This window comes from Sinohyriopsis cumingii, chromosome 1 (genome assembly GCF_028554795.1).
Source record: "Sinohyriopsis cumingii isolate HCF-2022 chromosome 1, ASM2855479v2, whole genome shotgun sequence".
Taxonomy (NCBI): Eukaryota; Metazoa; Mollusca; class Bivalvia; order Unionida; family Unionidae; genus Sinohyriopsis; species Sinohyriopsis cumingii.
The window spans coordinates 192,986,515-193,009,315 of NC_142961.1; the positions used below are offsets into that span (position 1 = coordinate 192,986,515).

The following is a 22,801-nucleotide window of genomic DNA, read 5'->3' on the forward strand; positions in this document are numbered from 1 at the left end:
ACGGGTTAAGGCGGCATTGAAGAATTTCACTTAAACAGACCACCGTGGCTTAGCACGTAATGAGTTGAAAGTGTAACACTGTTTGTTAACACAAATTGTATTGAAATAGTTCATGCGCGAAACGAATTAAGTAATTTTACGTAAATGTAAAGACGCTGAGGTGAAAATTCTCGTTGCTTCATATAGGGATATTATTCGCGATGCTGTCTGGAGGGATTTATAGGTGCTGATAGTAGTTAGCAAAGGACCAGTTTGAATTAAAATAATAACAATTTAGTTTAGGTAAAGTCAAGTATCAAACTGCTATTCATAGTAAAATGTTTCCTTATGCTCAAGCGATCATGACATATAGCCTAAACATACACAAAGAACGATGAAAAACTAAACCTCTGCACTGTGGTCCACAACGACTAACAGTTGGACTACTGGATTCATTTGTATACACAAAACCTACATGAACTCGGTGAGACAGGCAATCACGTAACTAGTTTTAAAATGTAGGATACTATTTTGTAACAGGTAGGGAAAATCATGATGTCGCAAAAGACCACACGCGTGTCCTCATTTCTATATCAGAACTGTAGGCGAAATCATGATGTCTCAAAACACCACATACGTGTCATTTCTATATCAAACCTATATCAAAATAATGATGTTAAGAAGACCACACGCGTGTCCTTTATTCTATATCAGACCTGTAGGCCAAATCATGATGTCGCAAAAGACCACTTGCGTGTCCTCTTGTATATATCAAACCTGTAGGAACTTCATGCTGTTGCAGAAGACCACGCACGTTTCCCCATTTCTATATCAAACGTGTAGGAAAATCATGATGTCAAGAAGACCACACGCGTGTCCTCTTTTCTCTATCAGACCTGTAGGCCAAACCATGATGTCGCAAAAGACCACATACGTGTCCTCATAACTAAGAACTACACAAGTACTTTGACACACATCTCGGCTGAAGTACAGTTGGATAGTAAGGAAGAAAATATTGTATAAATTTTCTGATATTTAAATATAAAACCGTTTGAGTGTAAGCACTTGTAGTCATGCTTGAAAATAATTTGAGTTTTCAAAGGCAGCTCGACGAAGAAACAGAAACAGGATCGTTTTGATAAATTTTAGTTCTTTGTGTTCATGCATGAATCCATCCATCTAGCCATATCAGCGGCGGTTTTAATGCAGTGCGGACCCGGTGCGAAATGAGGACAATGTGTGCCCCAAAGTCTGATTTCTGTATCACTGAAGAAATTCTGTGAAATATTCATAGCAGAACACACACACACACACACACACACACACACACACACACACACACACATACATACTTACATACATACATACATACATTTTCTTAATTTCAGGCAGGTACCCAGCTACCCTCCCCCGGTTTTGTTGTAACTGATATCGACACTAGAGACTCGGTGAGATACTCACTAGACTGTGGAGCCAACACCGGATATTTAAGGATGAGTGCCAACAGCGGGCTGCTCACTTTTGCTGTAGACTACAGCTTGGACGTTGCGGGGAAACCCGATTTGATTACTTGTATTGTAACCGCTACAGACAAAGGTGGACTGACTGCAACGACCACGCTATCCATTAAAATAAGTAAGGGGTTTTTGTTGTTTCGTGGGAATTTTTCTTCGTTCATGTGAGTAATTGTAGATTGTATTTCCAGCCATCATTAAAAACTTTCGTTGCTACGCGAATACAAGTTAGTGATTTATTTCCCCATTAAGTAATTTGCTTAAGAAATGCTACTTTGAGGTACATTTCTTTTACGAACGGCACTATAACCCACAAAGAGAACCTGTGTTCATTCGTTGCATTGTTTGTTTTAGTTCTATCCGATTTTCGTATATGATCCATTTCGAGAATTAATATTTGAATTCGTTGACTCTTTTGAAACAGAGAGCTGTTCCCTTGGTGGTCAAGGTAGCATTAAATGTTTCTTGAGTTCTTTCCATTCCTTATTTTTAACGTTATCGTTTTCAGTCTAATTATATTTTCTGTTGTCTCGTAGACATTTTCATGAAAAGTTCCATTAACTTTTCCTTTACTACTTTTTATTTTTATTTGCCTTAGATGAAATCAACGACCATGCACCAACATTCCAATACTCTTCATACACTTTCTACGCCTATAACAACGCACCCGTTGGTTTTACATTTGGAAACGTGTCCGCGACTGATGCGGATACTGGTACCAATGGCAACTTTGTTTTGTCCGCAGATCAAAGCAGTCTGCCTGAAAACTATTTCGGTGTGTCCTCCACCGGTCAGGTTACAATTCAGAGGAGTCTGTACAGAATTTCCGCTGGAACTGAACTACCATTCATCGTTTATGCAACAGATGCCGGATACCCTTCTCTCCAGGGAGCCACACATGTAAGAGTTATAGTTCTTGAAGGCTCAACGACAACTGTTCCAACGACGACATCCAAGTATAAAACCTTCTTCAACGATGAACGGAATATAGCCTGGTTTGCTTTGGCTTTGATAACAGGACTTGCCGTTGTAGCTATAACGGTATTCATTTGTTGGAGATACATAAGGGATTGGCCATCGAATGTCGACCTTTTAAAAAATTGGTAGGTGTGTTTGTCCGTTTAAACCAAATCTTAATGTTTCATAGTCCAAACTGCTGACCTCCTAACCGTTCAAACTCAAATGAAGAGAGTGAAATAGTTCGAGATTTGAAGAAAAAAATTTACTTTGGAATTCAATTTGGCTGTTATAGATCTAGTAAATCTAGAAATTTGGCGTTGTTACAAAACACGCAAAATATAATCACTTTTGAACCAGCTGAGTGAATTACCTTAAGCCAATACGCACAAGCAAAGACTGGTAGAAGCAGTAATATTTTTCCAAAATTCTATTTTATTTATATTTTGAGTACAAGCTATACCCACATTTAAGGTGACATAGTGTCTTATCTCAGATCTTGAATATTCAATCTTGCATCAATGCTTTAATCGTCGAAATACGAAAAGAAATGTAGTAAAGGTTGATTAACACTAGTGTGCGTTTAAATTCATTGAGCTCGGATCGAAAGTAACTTTGCGGTCTAGTCTACCAAAGCGAAACGCTTTGTGTTTGACTCCTCTGAGAGCACTCGCTTATCAACTATATCACCTAATCACAACGCAATAGTCCAGTTGCCAATCATATTGACTATCCCCAGTAGCGTACTAACGTGGCGGAATGGGGTGGGTGGCCGACGTGGTGGTTGCCCCTGGTGCTAGAAGAGGTCTTAGGGACCCAAAACAGTGGATATTCTTTTTCTTTTCAAAAATGACGAAAATTGTGTTTGTAAGTTTGTTACTCTTGAATACCAACCTATCAGCAAATTACACAACAACGCATCCGTATAACAAGAATTTGTAAACTCATTTCTGCTGCCAGCGTGTGCTTCATGAACAAACTACTACTCTATTAATCGACGCCACCAACATCCCGCTAATCCTCTTTCGCATCATATCGCGTAAGAGTGATCCAAATATCGATCAATACTATCGCCTGGGCACAAATCATTTAAAGTAGACGTCTAACTTCGAATCCGTCTGACGTCCGCTAGTAGTTTGATTTATGGGAAGGGTATCGGGGGATTATATTTTTGTATGTGTCCTAAGATGTCGCTAGTTTCAAATAACGCCGATTTCTTTATCATGGACATTTGAAATTGTGTCAGTTGTGAATCGTGTGTGTTTTGCCAGCTCTGTATTGCGGTTGGTAGTAATCGACAACGTCAGACTTCAAAACGTTACAGCGATTGATCCTGGAGGATTGTGTTTCTTGAGTTAATTTCATTGGCTTGGTGATGTATTAATACAAAAGAAAACTGAATCTTTGATGCGCTGAGAACGGTTGCTGGGTTTCGGCGAAGTATTTTACACATCTTTGTACTGTTACTATTGTACAAAAATATACGTGTAAGTAGCTGTGTATATATATATTCGTAGTTTCTTAAACAAATATTCCATAAATAGATCGATTTTGTTAAAATTTATGGTTTCTGTACATGCTTAACAGTAAATGTTTGAGGTGAAGTTAATAGGTGTAATGTGGAAATGACAGAAAAATATACAATGGTGCTTGATTGTTTTGTGTGAATGATACAATTTAGATGCCAGTAAAATCCGCAAAGAGCCATTAAGTTGCCGGCAAAATTGTTGAGGGCCTCCTAGCTTATTGGAGGGAGCAATAATCGCCTCCCAATGACCTTCCACCAGCTTTGACTCTTTAAGGCCTCATATTCTGGCCCATCAGGCCATCATCGTCACCCTGGATGCAGTTTACGCCACTGGCCTCGAACGCCATGTACCTTTAGTAGGCCACTGACTAACCCAGCTAATTTTAGTGTAAATCTCACTACAGTTTGTCACAGTAAAATGTTGGTTTAGCAGCAACCGACTTTACATAAATACATACGCCTCATTTACTGGTACATATTTAAGTCCTACTTATCTAAAGTTGTGACCATAACAAGTACCAAACACGTGACCAATTAACAATTTAATTCATTTTTCTCCTCTTAAAAAGCACACAGAAATTTCGGAAAGTTCACTGTTGCAAGAACATCTTCCAGAAGTCCTATGATTCGGAAGCTCGACCAGAGTCCAGCCCCCTGAAGAAAAGTCCAGAAGTTCGATGGCGTTCGTCACCGTCACCGTTACCATCTTCTCCTGGGCTGTCTTCTCAGATGACACCTCCGCCTGGTATGCACATTTTTGACATCAGATATGGACTATTTAATATTATTTACCAAAGCAAACATTTAACTAATTGCACCTAATACGAGTTACCCAGAATAGCCTAGTTTTTCATATCTCGTCACAAACTTTAATAATTATCTGCCTTGTAATAACATTTTGCCAGCCTAGGGATCATACTTGCAAAGTAAAGATTTTTATATGATAAAAATATGATAAATCTAAGAAGCTCTCATTTAATTAGTATGTATCAGAAATACTAGAGGTACGGGAAATAAGATTATAAAGACTAGAGGTAGGCAAACTTGGGCTTGTGCAATGTTCCGTTCTTCTCGAATTTCCTTTTTTCCGTTTGTTTATAAAAATCGATACTCACTTTTATTATTTAAATTTGTACATAACTTTCCCAATAAATTGTGAGTTATTTCATCGGGAAAAGCGGTTGAACGAGACGAAATTCATCAGAAAGTGATTAGTTAGTTTTTGTGGCGAAATGTTTTTAAATCACAAATAATCTGTTTTTGTTAATCGATCCATCTATTTAGAGCGCTCGACAATTTATTTTTCTTCACATAAGTAAAGAGCTAACTCATTATTGAGGAGGTACCTGGTTAACAGGACATACATTTAAGTTCATTGTTCCGAATTGTTTGTTGCACAGTTCATTATTTCAGTATGATATTTATAGTGGCGAAATCAACACTTTGGGTCTTTAGAAATCATATGCTATACTGGAACGCTTTATTCCTTAAGTGTTTGTAATTGAGGTCGATTGTATTAAAAATGAAAATAAATAAACTAAAAATGGTAACTCTGGTACATGACACAGAAACCACAAGCTCAGATTCCAACGAGGGGCAATGCTTGGCTAAAGCAAAACATCTGACTACAAGCATAAATGATTTTTTTTTATTATGTTGGATTAATGCTCCTATCTTTTGGTTTATTGGCGAGTTGTCCAGTTATAAACTAGGTCAGGCGATCACAAGTTGTGTAGTTATAAACTGGGTCAGGCGACCAAGCATTTGAAACAAATTTTGTATGGGTCTTCATAATCGATACTTGTCTGTCTTAAATGAGTCAGAATTGTGGCTCCAGAGTTATAACCTTTAGCCACGAATGTAAACAAGAGATGAGTTTATTTTTGGATAAACCCACATTTTCTCAACTAATTCGTTATGGTAATGCATGATTGATGTTAACAAATCTATTTTTTTTTGTTTGCATAATTAACAATCACAGCTTCGTTTCATAATTTAATTTCGCACTAAACAGATTTCGTTTACTCATTAAATTCGGCATCGTTATTTGTGACAAACCTTACATCTTTTCAGCACTGCACAAACAAAATCTTGTCGTAACATTAAATCAAGTAAATATAACATAGTCAAGACATATTCCTTTGATATTAAAAGTAAATATCCATTGCGTCAAATGGATACTTTTAGACTCAAGTTTTTGATTAGCTGCGGGATAGAAAAAATAATCCAAAGAATCTCCATATCGGAACGACATATGCTTACATCAGTCTTTATACCAGAGTCCTATATCATAAAACACTACTGAGCATTTCGAGTAAAGAATGTTACTTCAGACCTGGAATATTTGATTGTTCGAATAAGCTTTTGAATCCAAGTATGATTTTATAATAGAAACCTGAGTCAGAACTTTAAGCTTGAGTTTCATTTAAGTGCTCATAGAGGTCCGACAGTATATGGTGAGTAGACATTGCTTAGATAGGTACAAATGCTGTGCACACCTGATTCTAAACAGTTTGGCTCTTAAGATGGAATTTCTTACCCTATACCCAATCAAATTTTTGTATTTTTCTCCTAATTAACAAGAGATAGCGTTGCAACAACACAGATGATGAATCAGTGCAGAAGTTGTGTTTGTGAAAGAAAATATAATATTTTAATTTTTTTTCATCACTGGAATGAACGCGGCAGAAGCAGTTACAATGAAAGCATTTTGTGTGAGTGTGTGTGGACTTGAACAGTAATTAATACGACGGTAAAAAGTGACTTTGAAATATTAAAATCACCAGAGACCGTGGTGACCTACATGATGTCATCGCCATAATTCAGCTAAAAAATATGTTTGAAAGCAGTCTTTTAATACATGCGTCTCATATGGATAGCTTTGTTACACAAAGGCGTGAATTTGAGGACATATTATTATATACATCATCCGATATTATTTATATCTTATTACGGATTCCAATTTAACATATTGCAATGGCAAGAACTGCAGCCTTTCGCTGTTTAGCTCGTTAAACATGCGGCTGAAATGGTGCCTGTTTGAATCCGACCATCTGATGATCACCAGCGGTGTTGTGAACGTGATAAAGGAACTTTACTCCAAATGTTTCGGCACAATATCAAACCAAATCTTCCAATGTCATAACTCTGAATTAATGTACACCACATAAAGTTTGATTGAAATAAATTTAAAAAAATTACACAAGAACACGTCTTTTTTTCCAGAGCCCAGAAGTGTTCTATGTAAGTAAACACGTCACTCTACCCGTCTCCCTATGTATGTATATATATATATATATATATATATATATATATATATATATATATATATATATATATATATATATATATATATATATATATATATATATATATATATATAAAATTTATTAATAAATAGAGATAAACAGTTTTAGTAATATTTATATTATGTATAAAACACGCTTATTAAAGGTATAGAAAATAAATTTTAAATAAATAAATAAATAAATAAAAAATTAGAGTGTTGGCACAGCCTGGTTCCGATCCTAGCTACTTTAGCTAGGCAGGACACAGATGTGGTACCCTTTTGTATATCTATTTTTCCTGGGTTACGTGTTGTGTTTGCTTTATTTTGTTTTGTGTAGTGCATTTGAGACATTTAATTAAAAAAATTTATATATTTTTTAAATTTTTTTTAAAATTTTGTTTTTTATTTTTTATAATTATTTTTTTTAATTTAATTTTTTTTTGTTGTTTGTTTTTTACTTTCTTAAGTAAAGCTATTTGGAAGGGTTGTTCTTTGCTCTGTTCATCGAATTCTATGTTTGGTTGTGGGTATGATGTCCCTCCCCGTTTTACTCAACTTTAGGCATTCATTGAGGAGCGTGGGTGGTTCGTACATACCCGGAACTTGGGTTGGTACTCCTCCCCCACTAAACCACTTGGGTCCGTGAGGTGGTTTCCCTCCCCTTTTTTATATTTTTCTCGCGAAGTGACTTGGTATAGTCAGGTTTTTGTCCTTATGTGGTGCTTTGTGTGGTGCTATTTTTGTTGTCATGTTGATAGGTTTGTAAGGACTGTGTTCCAAATTCTAGTTCTAGGTTGTCTTATTTCTTAGTGTTCTTTTTTGAATTTTGTTTTCCAAAGATGTGTTATTTCTCATTTGTCGCTAAGTTTTGGTTGCTTCTTGGTTTGCGTGCGTGAGTGCGGTCCCTTGGGGTACAAGTTTATTGTGGGCAAGTGTTTTGGTTTTGGATTTTCCTTGCGTCATTTCTCGTTGCGTTGATTATTGCCTGGGCACGGATTGTATCTTCTGTCCAGAGGAACGTTGGGGTGATTGACATTTAAAGTGAGAAGAAAAGGAAAGAGAAAATTTGAGTTGAAGAGATTGTATGTTATGTTGATGTAGAGAGAAATGGTGGTTTGTTTAGTGCGATCTGTATGCATCGCATAATAAATTTATTTTGTTGTGAGTTCCGTCTTTTTGTTGTTCTTTAACTGTTGTCATTCTTATTTTGCGTGTGTTGTCTTTATGTTTTTTATGTGTTTTTATTTTTATTTTATTTCTTTTCACTCCCTGTTGCTTTTTTTGCTAGGTGTTTTTTTTTACCTTTTTCAGGGGATTTTTTTTATCTCATGTTTGTGCTATTGTTTTTTTGTTGATTTTCTGTGCTCCGGTATGTTTTTTAGTAGCTTTTGTAGCTCTTCCGGATTATTTTGAAGTCTGTTTGTGGTTCATTGTGTTGAATTTTTACCTCCCTGCCGCCTTTTTGCTAGGTATTGTTTTTGTTTTACCTTTTGCATGGGAGTTGTTTTTATTTTTGTGTTTATGGTATGTTTTTTGGTAGCTTTTGTAGCTCTTCCGGTATGTTTTTTAGTAGCTTTTGTAGCTCTTCCGGATTATTTTGAAGTCTGTTTGTGGTTCATTGGATTGAATTTTAACCTCCCTGCCGCCTTTTTGCTAGGTATTGTTTTTGTTTTAACTTTTGCATGGGAGTTGTTTTTATTATTGTGTTTACGGTATGTTTTGTAGTAGCTTTTGAAGCTCTTCCGGATTATTTTGAGGTCTGTTTGTGGTTCATTGTATTGAATTTTTCCTCCCTGCTGCTGTTTTGCTAGGTAATTTTGTTTTACCTTTTGCATGGGAGTAATGTTTATTTTTGTTTTGTGGGGAAGTCCCGTTTGTTCTGTATTATCTTGATGTATTGTGTTTTGGTTGTATCTTTCTTATTGTTGTTGTGTTGTTTTTTGTTTCCCGGGTGCCATTTGGCTAGGTATGTTACCTGTTTTCGGGGATGTTTCTTAATTTCCTTATTTTTCCGGTCTTCTTTATAGTAGCTTGTTCAGCTTTGCCGGATTTTAGTTGTTTGTGTGTTTTGTTGTGTGTTTTTTATTTTCTTTTGTTATTGTGTTTCCATAAGGGGTGGGGGGAGGTGTTTGTTTACAATTTTGTATGTATACCCTGCTCTCATGTTTATTGGCTTCCGAGCCGTTAATTATTTTTCCTCCCGCCTGTCGGCACCCCGCTGATGGCTGGCGGTTTTGTTTTTCTGTTAGTGCTTGCATTGTGGGGCGGGGGGATGGTAATTAGTGGCACCGTGGGTTGGGGTGTTCTGGCCTTGTATTTATTATGGGTTTTGTTCTTAGTTTTCTGTGATCCATGTATTTTTACGTCTTATTTCGATTGCAAGTATAATATAGTCTATAGTTTCGTGGTATAGTGTTTTGTTTTGTATTCCTTCTGTGTATAGTAGATTATTTTCATCGAAATGTCCATTGGTGGTTATGATTTTTTGCTTTATTTTTTCCCTCTGTGGGGTGAGTGTTTTGCATTCTAATATTATATGCTTTTTTGTATCCCTTCCTTTTTTACATATGGGGCATGGGGGAATTGATTTTGTGATTTTCCTCATGAAGGCTTTTTCTCCTGTCCACCATGCGTCATGGATATATTCTAGTAATTTGCTTTGATGTTTTCGTGTGTTTTATGTCTGACCAGTTTTTCCATATCTTGTTCCACTGTAGGTGTGATAGGTTTTCTTCTATTTTGTGTGGCATTTTTTGTGTGTAATGTTTTGTATGATGGTTTGAATTTTATTTTTATTTTCCTCTTTCCATATATCTTGTTGATCTCTGTAGGTTTTTATTGCATTTGCTATCCGGTAGCCTCCCTTTGGGGGTGCAATTTGTTTGGTGAGATTGTTATTCAGATAGATGTCGGGTTTGTGATTTAGGAGGAATCCAAACCAATATATGTATATCCCTTGCCATGGGTATGTGGGGTTTGATGTTAATGTATTTATGCGGTCTAAATAGTTGATTGTTTGTTTGATTCTGAGGTTTGGGAGGAGAAGACCCCCTTGCGTTTTGCTTTTTTGGAGGGAGTATTTTGCAATTTTGGATATTTTCCCATTCCATATGTGTTTTATTATTTTAGTTTCAATTTTATTTAGGAATGTGAATTCAAAATTTGTTGCATCAAATTCATGCCATATGGAGCTGTATAGATAGGTTTTAGCTATCTGTATTTTTTCTATTAGGTTATTTTGTCTTGTGTTCCATGTATTGATGTGTTTGTTTAGTTTTTCTATAATTTGTCTAAAGTTTAGATATTTACTGCCTTTGCCGATGTTTACTCCTAATACTTTTATGTGGTCCCTTATTATTTCGGGTGGCAAGCCTGGACGGATGGATGCCTTTCCAGGTCCCTATTAGTAGTGCTCCCGTTTTACTGGGGTTGATTTTTGAGCCGGATATGGTACCAAAGGTTATATATTGTTGTATAAGATGTTTATAAGATGTTATTGTTGTTATGAAATGGGTGCAGTCGTCTGCATGTTGGTACGTTTTACTTTCTTCTTTAGAGTTTGGAGTCTTTATCCCTGTAATGCTGGGGTCTACTTGTATGTTATTTCGCAAAATTTCTATCCCCAGGACATAGAGCAGCATGGACAGGGGGCAACCCTGCCTTACCGATCTCTGTACTGGGAAAGGTGTCGTTTGCGCCCCGTTGATTTGTATTGAAGAATTGATATCATTGTATAGAGTTGTTACCCAGCTGCGAAAATTTGTTCCGAAGCCGAATTTCTCTAGCACTTTTACGATGTAGTTAATTTCTATTCGGTCAAAGGCTTTCTCTTGGTCGATTAGTATAATTGCACCAGGAGTGTTTTTGTTTTCCATGTGTTCTAGTGTGGTTTGTATTGATAATATGTTGTTTTGTAGATTTCTCTCTTCTTCGCCGCATGTCTGGTTTGAATTGATGAGTTTTCCTAGTGTTTGTTTAATTCTGTTAGTGAATAATTTGCTTAGTATTTTGTAGTCTGTGTTTAGTAGTGATATGGGGCGCCAGTTTTTTAGGTCTGTGCTATCCCCTTTGTTTTTATATAGTAGAGTTATTAAACTAGCTTTCATAGATTCTGTCATTTCTTGTTTGGTTTGAATGTTATTGTACAGTTTGTATAATACCTGTGTTATAGGTATCTTGAAAGCTTTGTAAAATTCTGGCGTAAGACCATCTAATCCTGGTGATTTATTTTTTGTTAATTGATCTATAGCTTTGCTTATTTCCGCGATAGATATAGGTGCTTCGCATATTTCTTTATCTTTTTCATCTATGGTTGGTGTGATTGTTGTGTCTAAATATTGTTGTATTTTGTGACATTCTATGTTTTGTGTTTGGTATAGCTGTGTGTAATATGTTTTTGCGTGATTTAGTGTTTGTTCTTTTGTTTCTAATGTGTTTCCTTTGTCATCTTTTAGTTTTGTCATGTTTCTTTGCATACCTCGCTTTATTTCTTCTTTCTTGTATATGTTTTTCCCTATCATGTATATGTCATCAAATTTTCCTGCTCGTATCTTATTTCCGTTGTGTCTGTTTTTTTGTATGTCTTTCAGAATATGTTCAGCTGTTTTATGTTCTTCGTCAGTATAGTTGTTTGAATTTATTATGTTGTGACATTCTTTCTCGGTTAGATGTTGTTGTTCTGATTGTAGTCTTGCATATTTCCTACTAATTCTTTTGATGTTCTCTTTTATTTCATCCCAAATTTCGCATGTATTTAGATTTTGTATGGAGAAGAGAATGTTTTGGATTTCTTCCTGATATTTTGGTAGATTCAGGATTGTGTTATTGAACTTCCAGTATCCCCTTCCCCATTTGTCTCTATTTGTTATTTTCATTTCTATTTCGATGTGGTTATGGTCTGCTAGTTTGTCGGTTAAAATGTTGCTTTGTCTGACATTTTGTTGGAAGTTGTTTGTTACGTATGCTCGGTCTATTCTTGTTGCATTGTTTGTGCGGTGATAGGTGTATTGTCTTTCGGTTGGGTGGAGTAATCTATATGTGTCTACTAAATTGTTGTTGTGGATTAGTCCATTTACGTGGTTCAATATACTTTTGTCCCATTTCGCTAGTCCCCTTGTTTTGTCTATATCATGGGTCACTGAATTAAAATCTCCAATGACTACCGTGTTATTTATGTTATATTGTTGTAAATAGTTTGATAGTTTGTATATAAATGGTTTTTTTTCTGTTTGTTCTCGGTGGCATGTATATATTTATAATATTAGTATCGTAGAGGCTGATGTGGAGTAGTCTCCCGCGCATTTCTGGCAGTGTGGCTAATTGTTTCCAGTTAGCGTGTGTTACAGTTTGATTGATGATTATTCCGACTCCCGATCTATTGCTGGTGGAATCTCTTTGCACCAAGAATATAGCGTTGAGTTGATCTTCTATAAAGTTAATCACCTTTTGTATGGGGTTATGGATTTCTTGTACGCAGATATTATAATATGAGCGAGCTATTTCTATTAGTTTCTTAGCTTTTTGGAAATCTATTCCATTTGCATTTAATGATAGTATCTTTAGCGCTCTATCCATTTCTGTGTCTGTTTTGTATTTATATTTGGGTTATTGTAGGTGTTTTGCAGTTTAATTTGTTGGTTTTATGGTTTGGTGGGTTTTATTTACCCCTGGTGGTGGGTTTGGGTTTCTTTTGTTCTTTAATCTGTGGTTGTTTATGTGTTTTGCGTGCCGGGCTCCTTGGGCGCGGGCTGTTTTGGGGGGGGGGGTTGAGTGTGGCGTCGATATGTTCTTTTTCTTCTTGTGTGAGTACTTTTATGTTTGGTGGTGTTGCTGGTGTTTGTGGTTTTGTGTTTATTTCAAGAGGTGGGAGTAGAGGTGGTTGGTTCCTCATTTCTTTGATTATGCTCCTGAAGTTTTTTTGGTTTGTGGTGTGGAGTTTCCGTGCAGTCGTTTTGGTGTTTTTCCAATTGGAGATTTTTTTGGTGATTTGTTTTTTCGTTTTTTGTTCTGTGTGGGTGTGTGTTGTGAGGAAGGTTCTAGGTCTATCTCGATGTCGCTGTGTTCGTTGTCTGATTGATTGGGTGTTGTTAGTGTTGTTGGTGTTTCTGCTGGTGCTTCCTGTTTTTCACTTGTTTCTGTGTAAGTCTGTGTGGTTGTTGTTATTGGTGTTGTGATCAACATTTCGTCTGTGTCGTGTGTTTCCATCTCTCCAATGAGGGTGGTGGTAGGGTGTGGTGCTAGTTGTATGATTGTTATCGTTTCCTTTTCATTTTGTGTTACTGTGTCCTGTTCAGGTTCGTTTTGGTTTATTTGGGTGTTGGTGTATGCGTCTGTTTCGCTTTCTTTTTGTGTTGTCTGCAATTTGCTGAAAGAGCTTGTGACAGCTTCAGCATAAGATGCTGGTGTGTTGTGTGGTGTTGTTGATGTGGTTGGGGTGGGGAGTAGTGTTTTTCTTCCTTGCCCTTGTTTGGGACAAGTCCGTTTCGTGTGGCTCTTTTCATTGCAGTTGCTGCAGGGCCGCACTAGATGGGACTTGTAGAAATGTGTTTGTACCAAAAGTCCCAGTACTTTAAAGTATTCTGGGATCTTATGTGTCTCTGTTTTGTCTATTTGGACTACGATCTTGCCGTTGTAGACGTCGATCGTATTTTTATAGACGTCCCTTTTAATTTTATGGACTTTGATGTCCAGTCTGTGCTCGAACGCTTTCTGAAAGACCTCGAGGGAGATCTCTCTGGGGAATTGCGATATATACACATCTGTGTATTTACGGTCTATTAGTTTTGTCAAGGGTGGTGGTTTTGTGATTTTTGCCGTGATACCGTTGATCAAAATATTTCCCCCTTTTAGGAGGGGATCCTTTTGTTTGGGGTATAGTAGGTAGACTCCTTTACCAATGTGGTAGAGGGTGTCTATTTTTCCTCCTAGGCCCTTGGCCGCCAGGGCAGCAATGATATGTTGTGCTGTCGGCCGGTCCTGTTGTATTGTTTCTGATAGGTCTATTGCCTGTACAGAGGGATCTCGATATGCTTTGTAGAGCCTTCCTTGCTCTATTTCTTCCTCTTCCGTCCGGAAATATTCCCGGAGGAAGGTTTCGGCATTGAAAGTTTGTGGCGTGTTGTTTGCTGCCATTGTAAGGTGTGTTTTTATCCTAGTGTTTTGTAAAGTGTGAAGAGGATAGATAGTGGAAATTACCTCTGTCCTTCTAACGAAATAAAATCCTTCACTGTCCTTGTCCTTGTAAGATTTTGTCCTATAATGTTCTTTTATAGAGAGTGATAATCCTTGTTTTTATCCTTTGACACGAATTTCACTGATTTATTCACAGATATATTTTTATGTTAATGATTTTTCCCCTAAGGCGAAAGATTAATACGATGTGAAGAGAAACTAGAGAAAATATAAAAATATAAAAAAAATAATTACTAAATGTCATATAGTGTTTTTTGAATTTAGACCTTTTGGATATACCGCATTAAGACGGTGAATCCAATACGTTTCCTTTAGTAGACGTTCCATTTCAAAATGCCTCTTAAAACCGGATGTATGGTTAAGGTTTTTAGACGATATCTTTATGATTTGGAGTTATTCATTAGAAGACCTTTATTACTTTATAGACAATTTAAACAAATTACATCCAACAATAAAATTTACATTCAATGTCTCTAAAACAAAAGTTTCATTCTTGGACGTTGATGTCATGAAAAATGAAAATAATGAAATTACTACCATTGTTCATGTTAAAAACACGAATATTCATCAATATGTTGAATATTCTTCATGCCATCCTAAATCATGTAAAAATGGGATACCATATAGTCAAACAAAAAGATACAGAAGAATTATTTCGGATGATGCTGTTTTTAAATCGTCTTTGACAAAGCTAGATCAGCATTTGTTAAATAGAAATTACCCTATTGACATCATTAATACTGCTTTCCAAAAAGTATCTTCTCTTACACAGCTTGAATCTTTACAATATAAAATCAAAAATAGAAGTGAAGATATCATTCCTTTTGTTATTGAATATAATCCAAGTTTGCCTAATATAGGTAAGATTATCAATAAATATTGGGATTTATTAGACTTATCATGTAAAGCAAGTGTTAAATCGCTACACGAAAGCAAACCCACACTTGCGTATAAAAGGACTAAAAATCTTAAAGATTTCCTAACTAATTCCAAATTAGAAAAACCGTTATATAAAATAGGATCATCAACTAAATGTAATAGACCTAGATGTTCACACTGTTCATTTATTAATGAAAATACTTCTTTCAATAGTAATAATACGAAAGAAACTTTTAATATGCGTTGTGACATTAATTGTGCAACATCAAATGTTATTTATTTGATAACATGCGAAAAATGTGGCATCCAATATGTTGGACAAACCAGTCAACAAATATCTAAACGTATGAGCCAACATAGATCAGATATAAAAAATTATATCAATCAATCATTTTTATCTCATGTTGCCGCACATTTTAACAAAAATTCCCATACATTGCAAGATTTCTCTTTCCAACCTATTGTTAAAGCTGATTCTGAAATGGAACGTCTACTAAAGGAAACCTATTGGATTCACCGTCTTAATACGGTATATCCAAAAGGTATAAATTCAAAAAACTATATGACATTTAGTAATTTTTTTTATATATATTTTTATATATTTTTTATTTTTTCTGAATTATGTCCCCTGTTTACAATTAGATATGAATATTTCATATTATTTTACTTTGCAGAAAATCTTAATTTGTAAAATCTAATAACATAAAAATAAGTTTAATAATTCTTTAAAAATGAAAGTGAATTTGTAAATTAATTTTCAATATAATGTGATTAATTATTTATAAAATACTTGATAGTAAGCGTTATGCACACCATATTTTTATTATATAAATTGAGTTCTGATAACCTCTTTAACGGTTGTAAAGATCATATTAGTATATATGTTCTATATATTTATCTTTCTGATTTTTTTATTGATTTTTTTATTTTTTAAAATGTATATTCTTTACTTATAATAAGCGTGTATTATACATAACATAAATATTATTAAAACTGTTTATCTGTATTTAGTAATAAATTTTATATATAGTTATGAGTAGAGATATATGTATCTAAGATCCAGTTTTATATATATTTATGTATTAAGATATCATTAATCTTTGCTGTATATGCACATCTCCATGTAAATCATTCGTTAAAGTATAAAATAATTACGTTAAAAATGTAAGCTATGACGTCATCTTGTTTATGTCATTGTTTATTTCATTGATCACTTAGAAACAACATATTTAATGACGTAAGCAATGATACTGAATTCAGTTTGAATTCAGTCTGATGAAGCATTAAAGCGAAACCGGTCACAAATTCTACGTGTTGTTTATTTTATTATATATATATATATATATATATATATATATATAAGATACTGTAGTATTCAATGAATTAGCTACCATTTATTTATTGAGGTAATTAATGTTGGTATTGACGAAACTGAAATCTCTTAAGTATGAAGAACAAATAAGACTTTATTTCATATGGTGTGGACAATGTTCTATCAGGTAAACAAAGGTTTTATTCAAAATAGGTCTGTCATGCAAATTAAAACTAAATGGGGTTGGGTGGTGTTCGAATGGACTAGACGATGGGTATTACATTTTGTTTAAAAGATATGTTCAACATGGCTTTTTCAGATGAAGGCAATACTAAAGCATACAATTTCTGGAAGAAACAGTGGTAAGTTGGTCATTTAAGTTTCTCACATCAGGCCCCATATTCTCGAAACGTTTGCATAACATATCATAGCTCAAACTCGAGGGCCAAAACTAAGATATGATAGTGAAAACACGTCTTTTAAAGGTTGGCATTTTAGTAAAGAAACACAAGTAAGAGGTTGAAAGATCTGCTTTATCCTGTTGACACTCACAGTATGATAACATTTTTCCAAACTTACACCTACAAGTGAGTTTAGCGTTCACATGTTTAAAAAAAGCAGGACCTGGTTTAACAGTTGTACCACTATTGAGTTTCGTGTACAGGTTTGGCAAAAGCAGTATAATTCATCTTAGGGGTTAAATATATATCATATGTTTAAGATACAGTTTCCATTTTAAGATATACGTTAATGGTGTCTCTGATTTTTTATTTTTTACCTTTTTATTCATTAACATTCGTTTCTGGAATCATATTTTAATTTTTTTGTTGTATACAGCGAAATTACAAATCCTACTTAAGCTGGGTACATAGAAGAAAGTCTAAATATTTCAAACCAATTCCATTTTATAAAATAAGTGTTTTTCATATCACCATCTATGAAAACATGAATATCTCAAGACTTGAATATCGTTGGTTTTTCTACGTATTTAAAAAGCGTTCAGTATGAAAATTCAGTGTAAGTGATGTCAATAATGTTCATTTAATCAAAATATAAAGTGCAAAAATTTTACCCCTAAATTAGTTACCCACAGTGGAATGCTCTTGCAAAGTCTCGAACTGTAGAAGCATTATGAGAAACAATAATTTTTCTGTAAAACGAACAAATAAAGGAAAAAAGAAAATAATATTTAGCAATTAATTATTCCTGGTCATATCGAAAATGACATACACATATTTATGTCTTTTACAGGCTTGGAAACATATAAACGAAGAAAAAACATTTTTGGACGATTGGCATGGCGTACAGGAACATCACGAGGACTATATAAATAGTGTTTTATAATCCTTTCTTCCTTCTCTACCTACACTAACAACAATGCTGAAGAAAATATTGCGGACCACTGAAGAAAAATAATCAAATTAACTGCTACATTAATTCAATGATGGAATCAGATAATTTAGTTGCCAATATAAAAAAAATCACTATACATTACATATTTTTGTCTGAAACACTGCTTTAAATGCTCAAGCAGACTTTTTTGTGTCTAGTCTTGTCTGCGAACCAGAATAAATACGTTACTTTATATCAATAGATATGGGATAATGTCTGCCACAGCGTTAAGATTTGGTATTAACTGAGAATTATGCATTTGAAAATTTGAAGAAATCTGTAAATTATGTAATTAATTTGCCATTGAAATATATTGTCTAGTGAATCTTCATTCCCTACAAAATCCAATACAATACTATCTAGCTGAGGATTGTTTAACCTTTTTGACCCATAGATATTTCAAACCTTTTTTTGTTGTTGTTGTGGGGTTTAACGCCATTTTTCAGCACAGGATAGGCTGTACATAGCGGCCAGTATTAATGGTGGATGAAGAACCCGGGAAAACCCCAAGAAGAACCACCGATCCACGAGAAGCTACTGGCAAGCTTTCTCACATACCTACATTGGCCGAATCTGAGACTCGAACCCACGCAGACAGAGGTGAGATGGCAGTGATCCGTAACGGAGAGCGCTTTAGACCACTCGGCCACTCTGTGCCCCTTATTTCAAACCTAACTTTATTCCTTGAGCGCAAACTGTTTCACTTTGGAAAAATAAAGTCATCAGAAGCGGGTGCAAGGTTACAGAAATGCTATCTTTTGTAGGTGAAACAGAATATTACAAAATATACATTCCAAGGTTGATGGTGTGACGAAGATGCTCGTGTAGGTAAAAAAATAAGAGTCCGTATATTGGTACTGTATACAACGCGCAAGATACCTTCGGCTATGAACAATTAAATTAAAATAAAGTGTGTGAAACCACAGAAAAAAGTTCCTCTGAATCATACACATGTAATGCAAGTAGAATATAAACTTTATCATTTTTTGTCATTACCCGCACACGTTCCAAAATAATTCCACATGAATACAAAAATGGCTATATCATGTTTTGTAAACTTCTTATATTTCTATTTCAAACTCCAAATATATTTCGAAGACCGGGTGTAGATTATTCATAATGGACGTAACCCAGATTTCTAGTATTTATAGATACTGTCAGCCACGTTGGATGTTCCTGGATATAATTCTGCATGGTTCACAACTTTGCGGTTTAGATGAAGACTACAGTGTTAAATAATCCTGTCATACATGATGACGTGAACACAACAACATGTAAGACGAATTTAAATATGTATGAACTTTTCAGATGGGATATTCCTATAGCTAATACTTTAGCACTTGACATCAGCAATTTTAGAACTACCTTTCAAAAGTATAGATTTGATATCCCAACTATATTATGATTGAAATGCTGAGCTGATAGATGTTTTTATATTTTTCATATTAGTTTTTCACATCCCATGGTCCGCTTGTAAACGCCACTTTTACTGTTCTGTCCCTTCACATTGTGGCATACCAGCCTAACATAGTGAACGTTCAAGATTCGTAGCAAGAGATTATCCTTTGCTTAAATATTGTTAAAGCACACACTTGTGAATTTACTCCATATTACAATGAGCATGCCGTTCGTTCTTTTATTTCTTTCCTCCCCCAAAAATGGATATTCTATTCTCATTTCCTTTAATCAGGGGTCTTCACAGTAAGTGTAAAGTCCTCAGAACTTTAATGCTGTTCTGGTTACTCAGATTAACTATTCACCGTCTTTGACAGATAAATATTGTTACCCGAACCGTCGATTTGATGGGATCCTGACAGGAATCAGACATGTTCAAGATCGGTGCATAACTTCGTTTGTTTTTTATTTATTGAGCTCCGTCTCAGACGGACACTTGTCAGGTTGTCTTGTCCAAAATACGCCCATGAAGACCGTGTAAAATTTCATTATTTATACTTTAAAACCACTTTCACGTTTAAAAAATTGTCCTCTGAAAACATACATTTTAACATTAAGGAAATTGCCTGTCAGTCATTAAAATTTGCTAGGAAACTTCACTGTAGTCTACAAGCAGCACACCAGTTGTAAACGGGACACGTCATTCATTGAAACCATCAAAGTCATTAAAGCTACAAAATTCTTTACATTTTAGAGTTAAAAGATCGAATACTATTACAGGAAGCATCTTGATGAACATTAAAGAGTTGTTATTGGTCGAGAATTTATACACCATTAGCTGATGACGGCGCTTTTAGATAGTTACATGCCTGTTGTTACCGACGCTGTCATATCATCTAGGTGAAAAGTGCAACGTTCAAAACATAGGATCAGACCACTCATTAATTTCTTTTTTATTAAATGTAATATTAATGTATCACAAAATAAAAAAGTATCGTGTGCTTTTAACTGCAATACAAACCACACATACCTTGCCTCATTAGACTTAGAGAAACTTTCAGCCGTGAAAATCAGCCGCTTCGTGACATTTTGTTTGAACCTCTTGCTGTTCAGTAGGAGGACTGTATGCTGTATGCCAAATAATACAGCCTCCTTGCACCAGCAGTACATATGATATTTAGTCAGTAGGTTGTTCAATACAGGATATACCAATAAATGCAAATGCTTTTTTTGTCCTCAACTATAGCACATAGATTGAATTTTTAAGAAAATAATAATTGGAAAAATGTTCCATTTCTAATGGATATGCACATTTCAAAACATTTTATGCTCTATTTTCAATTCACCCACCCCATACCAACACCTGTAGACTGGTTCATTGGCTGTACAAGTAGTGGTTCAATACCTATATATCCTAGATATCAACATTAAACCTACCAGGAATATTTATTTCATTGCTTTGGTCTTGTCAAGAATATGTTACATTAACAATGATGCTATGTATGAAAGTAAGCTAATTTTGCACATTTTGCTCTTGCTTACACAAATTTTGCCAGTATAGTGCGTGTAATGATCGTACGTATGGGGAAATTAGAAGTCTTCGACCTCAGAAACAAAGACTACTTAAACGCGAACGTTTTGGCTTAAGTCAAAGAAAAGTGTGGCAAAACTGTTTATTTTCATTCATTTGTAATAAATTAAAGGAACTATCATGACGAAGCATGTTCGCTTTCTTCTTTATTTTCGTTATAGAAGAATTAGCCATCATTTTACCCGGTGACGTTTCATTTGTCTAAACCTGATCTGGTCCATTCCTGTTCAAGTTGTGAAATTTAGAAGTTAAATCTCAGGAATAACTGTGACAAGTTTCAAGTTCCTGTCCTTTTGCATATCATTGGTTGTTATGGTTTTAGATGTCGCTAGAGCTTTTGATGATCATGAGGTCGAGTTTGAGGAGAAGGAGGAGGAGGAGGAGGATATGATTTATAAATACTCTTGTCTTGATAGAGACAATAGCGCTCATAGTTTTTCCTCCCATGATCCATCAGTTTTTGCCTTTAAAGACTTTTAGTCACGTGAATTGGAACTTAACATGGTTTTTCTTTCTTTATGCATGACCAATGACATGTTGTTTTTGCACCTTGAGATTGCAGTTGCGTCAAAAGAGATTGACACCATTTTGAAGACGAAAACTGACGTTATCTTAAAAGTCAAAGCGCATGCCAAAGCAAATCTAAATTCAGGAAAAAGAATCGTCCGTCATAACCTAATAGGTTTATTCGAATACTTCCTCCAAACACATAGACAACTCCAGTGGTCCTGTGATTAGAGCGTACATCTTGGATGGGGAATGTAAGGGGTTAGAACCCCGGCAGAGCCATACAAAAAATGGTACTAACAGTTACCTAGCTAGGCGCTCAGTATCAAGAGGTTAGTGTTAGGACTGGTCGGTCTGGTGTCAGGATAAAGTGACTTGGTGGGGCATCAGGCTACATGTGTGCGGCATGATGCTCCAATGCTAGGCGTCACTACAAACTGCCATACTGCAGACATTGTAGAGAAATGACTGAAAAATTGTTAAAACTACGTTACAATTCCAACACACACACACACACACACACACACACACCATGCATATGAAGCTAATTTAATTCCGTGTGCAAATATGTCAGTTCGAAAGATTAAGAAGAAATCATCCTGAAATTGCAGCGAAAGAAACTAGGAAGTGGACTATCCTCCATCGAATAGGCGTTTCAGACGTAGAAGTTAGTTTTCGTTTTTGACCTTTATCAATATACGTCATCGACTAATGTGTCATGCGATACTCGGTCCTTTCGCCCAGTCGAGTAAAATTTTCAGTTATGCCCTGAAATCTTTCGTGCATGATTAAGTAGAGAGAGAAGCTTTGCTGTTCAAAGAACTGATATTCTCCAGCTGGAGACTCTGTTTTGCGCTCGCCCATGATGATTCGAAAGATATCAATTAATATTCTCTACTTTGTGAGGGAAACATATTACTATATAAACAGTAAACCCAAAGGGAACTGCCAACAGAGCGCATGAAAAGAGTACACTCTGAATACATGAGAGCACATTGAGCATTACCGTTGATCATGTGGATTTGTGTCTTGTATCATGTTTCATGATTGAAATTATTTATATCTGATGTACATTAACAAAAGAAGTTGGATATCTTATCCCTAGATCTTCTGGTTGTCCAAATGCTTTAATAGCGCCATTCATTTCCAAGAACAATAAAGTATTCAGTTTAAAAACACTATGGAATGTTAAATAAGCATTGCATAAAAAGATTCTAGAGATTTGCTCAAGAAAAGTGTAAGAAAATGCATCGAAACATTTTTTCTC

The 22,801-nt window shown here is 35.2% G+C and overlaps 1 protein-coding gene across 2 annotated transcripts in view; it reads left to right on the top strand.

Annotated features, from left to right (window-relative positions):
* The window catches only part of LOC149808602 (protocadherin-like protein), a 52,864-nt gene extending 31,713 nt beyond the window's left edge, over positions 1-21,151 (top strand). Inside the window, exons 14-19 of one of the 2 annotated variants that reach the window (XM_089979801.1) lie at positions 1,368-1,614; positions 2,092-2,596; positions 4,548-4,723; positions 7,204-7,221; positions 16,969-17,011; positions 17,901-21,151. In XM_089979801.1, the coding sequence (XP_089835927.1) occupies positions 1,368-1,614; positions 2,092-2,596; positions 4,548-4,723; positions 7,204-7,221; positions 16,969-17,011; positions 17,901-17,916 (1,005 nt within the window). In that variant the 3' untranslated portion in view covers positions 17,917-21,151. The remainder of the gene's footprint in view (positions 1-1,367; positions 1,615-2,091; positions 2,597-4,547; positions 4,724-7,203; positions 7,222-16,968; positions 17,012-17,900) is intronic. The other variant, XM_089979810.1, reaches the window with a different exon arrangement.
* The last annotated feature ends 1,650 nt before the right edge of the window (positions 21,152-22,801 follow it).